This window comes from Silurus aristotelis (genome assembly GCF_946808225.1).
Source record: "Silurus aristotelis genome assembly, chromosome: 13".
Classification (NCBI taxonomy): domain Eukaryota; kingdom Metazoa; phylum Chordata; class Actinopteri; order Siluriformes; family Siluridae; genus Silurus; species Silurus aristotelis.
The window spans coordinates 22,784,373-22,792,179 of NC_139586.1; the positions used below are offsets into that span (position 1 = coordinate 22,784,373).

General features: G+C 39.0%; 1 protein-coding gene across 2 annotated transcripts in view; it reads right to left on the reverse strand.

Annotated features, from left to right (window-relative positions):
- Positions 1–7,392, reverse strand: part of LOC310735889 (arf-GAP with coiled-coil, ANK repeat and PH domain-containing protein 2-like) — a 51,570-nt gene extending 44,178 nt beyond the window's left edge. For both annotated transcript variants that reach the window (XM_083559151.1, XM_083559150.1), the window contains exon 1: positions 7,001–7,392. In XM_083559151.1, the coding sequence (XP_083415277.1) occupies positions 7,001–7,053 (53 nt within the window). In that variant the 5' untranslated portion in view covers positions 7,054–7,392. The remainder of the gene's footprint in view (positions 1–7,000) is intronic.
- Positions 7,393–7,807: the final 415 nt, after the last annotated feature.

Genomic DNA, 7,807 nt, shown 5'->3' on the forward strand with positions numbered 1-7,807 from the left:
CAACATGATTTTAAGAACGTGTCTGACTAAACTAAAGCAACTAAAGCAAACCAATCCCCCCCCCCTCCACACACACACACACACACACACACACACACGAACAAAAAGCGCTTAAACAATGATTCGTTTTTAAAGAAAAGAAACGGAATTCAAAATGAAAACACAAGTCCATTAACCATCAGAGAGAAACTACTACAATGTTTTCCTAAAGACCAGTCCGACAGGGGTGTGTGTGTGTGTGTGTGTGTGTGTGTGTGTGTGTGTGTGTGTGTGTGTGTGTGTGTGTGTGTGTGTGTGTGTGTGTGGTCAGTCTCTTTTGTACATTTAAAATGCTTAAAATGAGTGAACGAATCCTAATGGAATGGAATCATGTATATTATAAAATTTATATTGTCATTAGAAGTTATATTGGGGGTTTTTTTGAGCGAAGAAAATATACACCATTTTCTGTCATTTCAGTAAAAAATAAAATAAAATAACAGTTTGGTTATCTCACTTTTTCTGTTATAGATATTTCTAAATGGTTCTTTGCGTGTTTGTTGGTGCAGGAACAAGTAAAAGTAAACATAAAAGTGATAGTAAGAGGTAATGTTAAAACGACTATCAAAAAGCACAGGCACAGGGGAATCATTCTGTAATATTTATCACCACACACACACACACACACACACACACACACACACACACACACACACACACACACACACACACACACACACACACACACACACTCTATCTAGATGAGGGCTGGATCGTATTTGGAAATACAAAAATGCATCGATTTAAATTATTTCTGGAAAAAAACAAGTTTGGAATTCCGATTTTGGAACAAAGCCTCCGATCCCTGGAGAAGAACTCAGAGGAGCCTCGTTAATACACCAACAGCTTCAAACTACAGGCAGACAACATGGTTACCAGTGAATGCACCAAAATGCTAAATGTTTATGAGAAATAAAGTCGGAATTGCGAGAAATAAAGTCGGAATTGCGAGAAATTACAAAGTCGAAATTAGGCAAACTTTTTTTAATGTGGTGGAAACCAGTGCTCGAATTGAGTCAAGTCTTATTGGGGGGTCCCCAGTTGTTGTGTAATTTATATATTTTTTATTAAAATAATCTTGGGGACCACTAAGTCTATTTTTTACTTGTCATGGGGGTCCCAGATTCCCCCAGCCCCCCCCTCAAATCGAGCACTGGTAGAAACCAAACACAGAAGATGCTGCAAAATAAAAAAAAAATGGAGAAATGGGGAGAAAACAATAAGGGGCAAGAAGATGATTCAGGCCAAAAAAATCGACAAAGTTTCCAGAACGTTGGGAATCATTTCAAACTACAGTGGAACCCACTTATCTCGCCCTCGGTTAACTCGACAACCCTATTAAGTCGACGTTTTTGAAGTTTTCTAAGCATCTTTTATCGGTTGTGTCGACTTTTTTTATGTCGCCGAACCCTGATATCTCGAGCACAAGGGGGGAAAAATTTGCCATTTAACGTCGGTTATCTCGATGCAGCCGCAGAAGAACTTGTGAAAGTGGCGGAAAAATCAAACCTTCCAGCTGCTACAGGTGTTGTATTGTATACTGGAGAATCTCTGCTGTTAGTTAGTGCACATATGCCTTTTGTTGTTAAATGTTATGCGATGAACTGGAGGCGGAAGTAGAAGCGCGGTGCTGAACAGCACACGGGAGAACGTGGGATGAGCAGCAAAAGCATAGACTTAACACCGGAAGGATCGGGGGGGAATCCGCGGTGCGCTTTGGGAAGAAAAGAGCAGCCGTTGAGAGAGTGCCGGTGGGAAGACACGTACCGGGATACGCATGCGCGATAACAACAACCGCCGTGAACCAACTTATACCAACAATAACGGACAGTGAGAGTGTGGAAGTTTAAATAGGAGCTGGTGATGATGATAAACGAGCACCAGATGTGCGCGATTGAAGCCGGGAGCTTCAGAGAAAGCGGCCGAGAAAACACCTGCCACGCCGAAGGGGGCCGAAGGGGGCGTGGCAGGTGGATTCCTGACAGATAAACATGTACTGTATGTATTTTTATAACATGCCTTCATCAAACAAATCGCGGCAACGCTGTTGTGTAAAAAAAAAAACCCTTTAAAAACACTTGCATGTACATTCTCATTTATTAACGCACATGTACATAAAGACATTTCAAGCACGTTAATAGACTGCCGCCATTTTGATTTTCGTTTATCTCGATCATCGGTTATCGCGATGCTTTTTGGCGACCCCCTAGGACATCGAGCTAACCGGGTTCCACTGTAAAACATAAAGAAAACCTTGTACATGTTTACCATAATTTCCAGACTATAAAGCGCACCCATATATAAGCCGCACCCACTGAATTTGACAAATATTATTTTTTTTTTAACATAAATAAGCCGCACCTGTCTATAAGCCGCAGGTGTCTACACTGAAACTAATGAACTTTACACAGGCTTTAACAAAAGACAGTAAATGCAATATGTTGCGCTTCTATTAAGAGCATAGCGGTATTTTGGGAATAGCATGCCACTGCATTCTTCCGGTATTACTGCGTGTGTGGAGACCGAGGATTATGTCCTTTTTATTTTCTGATGCTCATTTCTAAGTTTCTTTGACTAACCCATAACGCTGTTGCCAAGAAAAAAAAAAAGCACGAGTTTTGGAAACTGTCTGTGCTTATATGATTTCTGTTGCAACTGGAGTTAGTGAGCTCTCCCTTCACCCAGACTCAACGCGTTACAACAGCTTGTATCTAAACAGTAGCCGACCAAGAAAGTCATTGTTCACTGTCTTCCCCCTTTCTTTCACAACTACAGTGGTACCTTGCCCTACAAGTGCATTAATCTACGAGTTTTCCGAGGTACGAGCGGTCACGCGGTCAATTTTTTTGCTTTGTTACGCGAGCAAAAGATTGAGGTACGAGCTCGAGACGCCGCTGCTAGATGGCGAAGCGAAGCCAGAAAGCGAAGATTGTGACGAAAATTAAGATAGGCAAAGAAGAAAAAGTAAAAATTTGAAAGTTTAGAGATACGTAGTGTACAGGAGTTATAGTAAAAAACTAGTTTTCCCTCCGCCTCCGCTTATCGCCTTTACCCCCCCCCTCCCTCCTCCGCACACTCACGCGTTTTTTCGTCTCTGTTCGGAAATTTCATTGGTCTAATGTTATCTCGCTCAGTTTTTTAGCTTGAAGTTTGTGAAACCAGGAAAAACTAAGTTAAAATTCATAAATAAGCCGTGGGGTTCAAAACGTGGGAAAAAAGTAGCGGCTTATAGTCCGAAAAATACGGTACCTTTTTTTCCCCATTTGAAACACATTTTTTGATTTTTATTTATTTAGAAATTTGTATTTGCATTTTGATGTAATATAGCAATTAAATGCATTAAATGGGTTAAAGTATCCAATTTCAGCAATAAAAATTTACATTTATCTAAAAAGGACACAAACTACTTCACTTTAAGATACCAGTCTTATTTTTTCTTGTATATTAAAATTGCTCTTTAATAAAGGAAAAAGTACTTATTGAATACTCGATTACCGTCATTTTCAGACTATTAAGCGCACCCAGATATAAGCCGCACCCACTGAATTTTACAAAGGTTTTTATTTTGAACATAAATAAGCCGCACCTGTCTATAAGCCGCAGTCTATAAGTCTACACTGAAACTAATGAACTTTACACAGAACTTTACACAGGCTTTAACAAAAAACAGTGTCTGTTACACGGCGTGTATCTAAACAGTAGCCTACCAAAAAAGTCATTGTTTACTGTCTTCCTCCTTCCTTTCACAACTATTTTTCTCGAGAGTTTCTCTTTTGGCATCGTCGTACGTTTTTAAATCACCATCGGCGAAGCTTTTCTCCCGATGCTGTGCAGCTCAATACACAGGTGAAGTGCGTTTTTTTATGCCCGGTTGTTTTCAGCGTGACGAATGATTCAGATTTTCTTGTTAGAGTTAGAGGCAGGTCAAACGTCAGAGGAACCTCGTCCATATTTATGATGTGGTGCGGCCCGATTCAGTGGGAGCGCATCTGATTTAATATAAAGAGTTTCATTGGTTTACCTGAACCCGTTCATAAATTTCATTGGTCTAATGTTATGGGGCTCAGTTTTTTTATAGTCCGGAAAATGCGGTAATCGATTGGATAATCGGTAAAATACTCTATTACTCAAATAATCGGTAGCTGCAGCCCTACTCTATATACACGTGTATATATAATTTATTTTTTAAGTCCTTATTAATGAGCTGTTGCGTTAAAATAGACAAGATACACTGTATGGACTGTATGTCAAGACACCTGAATTCTCCGGCCATATGTGGTTCTTCCCCAAACTACAGCAAAGTTGAAGACACACATTTGTATAGGATGTTTCATGCGATAGGATAGAATTTGTCTCCTCACTTGAACTAGATGCAATTGACACTGCTCATGTGCACAAAGCCAGCTCCATGAAGATATTGTTTATATGGGTTGCAGTGGAAGATCTTGAGAGGCCTGCTCTAGGCAGGCGGGCGGGCGGATGGATGTTCCCAGAAGAGTGGAGGTTATTAGAACACCAAATAGAGACTAAATGTGGAAAACAACGTTCAAAAAGCACATACAAATCTTAGTCAGGTGACCACAAACTTGTTCAAATAGTATTTTAGAGTGAACCGTTTATAATACAAGTGCAACTTCTGACCAATCAGAATCCAGGATTCCTCAGCACTGTATTGTAATGCTGTTTCAGATCTTGTTGCATTTCAATGAAAGATGGTTTGAATTATGGTTTTTTTTTCCCCCTAATGTAACTGTGATGACGCAAACACGTGTAATACGTTAAATGTGGTTCGAATGCTTCCACAATTATTCACTCCTGTACATAAACAGGGTTATGTTAAGAAATCGGGGGAAAACAAAAACACATTAAAGTTGTGTTGTTTATTGATAAAACTCAAGGGGAACAAATCCCCAAGTCCAGTGTTTCCTGTGGGCAACTTTCTAAACATCTGCTCCTTGTTGTGCTGCTGTGCTCTGAGATAGTAGAAAGGGAACAAGGAGAGGGGAATGAGTGAAATGGGAATGAGGGAGAGGGGAAACGAGGGAGGAGGTCATTCTTTACTTCACAAAGCCTGGAAAGCCTGAGCTGAGGGCGGACCAACACTTCCCCTGCGTGAAATACAGGAAAGATACAGTGGCTTTATCCCAAACCCTACACCACCACCAATCATCAAGTTTAAAAAAGAAAAAAAAAAGAATAAATGGAAAAAGAAAACAGTAGCGGCCACGTCCCAACCCACAGACCATGGTGTTGATTGTTAAACTAATACAAAAAACATAACAATGATCATTTCTAAACCGTACGCTGGTTTACTAATTAAAAACAGAAATAAAGTCAGAACAAAAAGGCAGCATCGCAGCGGCTACGTCCTAAACCACAGGACAGACTGGAATAATACGCCTGAATAACAGACCAAGCAGCAAACTAACTGTGAAAGCTACATACACTAACTAGTGAAATCTACAAGATAGACAGATCAGCTCTGCTACTTTTATGCAAAGTTTCATTTCTCTTCTGAATGTCTGTATACCCAGTGTCATATAGCACAAGATGAAACCATGGTTAGTTTATATATTCCTTCCCCCTTTTTTGTGTCAACCAGTCGATAGGAACTAATTATACATAGGAACTAAAATTGTGAGCCGAATGACGGGAACTGAACATGAGCACACACAATTGGTCTGGAGGTATCGTTAGAGGTGAATGTTTGGGTTTGTCACTGCTTTACCCAGAAATACACACATATTGCTCGGCTTTTGCACGGTGACTCGCTACTGTGAAGAAGTTACAGCTGCACCTCAAACTGTTACGAAGCACTGACACTGGAGACTCTCACTGTAACAGTTCAACACAATCTGACCAATCAGACATGAACATTGTAATAGTGTGGTGCAAATACAGGTAAATAATAAATAAACAAACAGTATTTAATCATTTGAAAGACAGAGAGATAGAAAAGATATGTAGATAAATCTAAAGAAATTGTGAGAGAGAGAGAGAGAGAGAGAGAGAGAGAGAGAGAGAGAGAGAGAGAGAGAGAGAAATAGAATTTAAAAAAGATAAATAGCAGGCAGATAGATAATTGAATACATTACAATAGATAGATAGATAGATAGATAGATAGATAGATAGATAGATAGATAGATAGATAGATAGATAGATAGATCAAAGATATAGAAATAAAGATAGATCGATAGATAGAGAGAGAGAGAGAGAGAGAGAGAGAGAGAGAGAGAGAGAGAGAGAATTCAAAGAGATAGATAGATAGATAGATAGATAGATAGATAGATAGATAGATAGATAGATAGATAGATAGATAGATAGATAGATAGATAATTCAAAGATACAGAAATATAGATCAATAGAGAGAGAGAGATAGATGGATAGATAGAAATTAAGATAGATAGATAGATAGATAGATAGATAGATAGATAGATAGATAGATAGATAGATAGATAGATAGAATATTTAAAGATATAGAAATTAAGATAGATAGATAGATAGATAGATAGATAGATAGATAGATAGATAGATAGATAATTCAAAGATACAGAAATAAAGATAGATAGATAATTCAAAGATACAGAAATAAAGATAGATAGATCGATAGATAGATAGAGAGAGAGAGAGAGATAGCTAGAAATTAAGATAGATAGATAGATAGATAGATAGATAGATAGATAGATAGATAGATAGATAGATAGATAGATAGATAGATATTGACAGACAGACAGACAGACAATCTGACCACCTTTATGAAATATCGGTTATTATTACACAATAACCTACTTAAAGTTTTTGGTGATTTGAAGAGAAATATCGCAACTGTATCGCGGTTAATCGGAGCGCGTGACGGTATTTCGGCGGAGTTCAGGTCTGGTTTCCTCAGTCGGAACTTTACATTCCTGGACAAAAATAGCCAAAAAAAAAGAAAGAAAAAAACCCTACAGACCATTCTTACCTGAATCTCGGGGAGTCTCTAAGACATTCCTCAAAGTCCACTGTGATCCTCATGTTCGTCTCGTGAAGCGCGAATTGGAAAAGGAATTTGTGGTATATGCTCTTGCTGGATTATAAGGGAAGGCGAAGAGGAGCCCAGTTAGCAGTCCAGCTTTCCCGGAGAGTCCTAGCCAGCTCAGCGATAAACACAAGCCCAGCTAGCCGTCCTGCTGCTGGCTGACAAATAAAACCGAAAATAAATCCCAGGGACATATATAACTATCCAAAACGCTTGAAAACTGTGTGCAATCTAAAACAGATGTATATTTTACTACTCGGTGCACCGCAAGAACTCAGATAGGTTCAGGTCAGTATTGCCAAGTAGATGGGTTGTGTATTCTGCTCTCCCACCCATATTCCGGCAAATCCCGCCTCTGATTGAGTAATTCAGCCGCGTGAACTGGTTGCTGATTGGACAGTCAGGCTGAACCAATCGTAGATCAGGAGGCGGGTGTTGAGTGGGCAGGGTAGGAGAGGGGGAGGAGTTTGGGGGGGAGGAGTTTGTGGTGGGGGGGTGACGTGGGCCACGCGAGGTTTCATCCGGGTCATTTTGTAGTCACGTTTCACCTCAGTTATAAATGATTAATTTTCGAATTATTTGCTGTAGTTCAAAATTTATTAAAAATCTAAGTAAAAACTCAAATAGTATATCATTTATTTTTAAAAGTATATAGTATATTTTATTATAAATTTTTTTTAATAAAAACCTAAAAAAATCTAATGGTTTGGATTTGGTCCAAACGGAGTTAATTTTTTTAATGATACATCT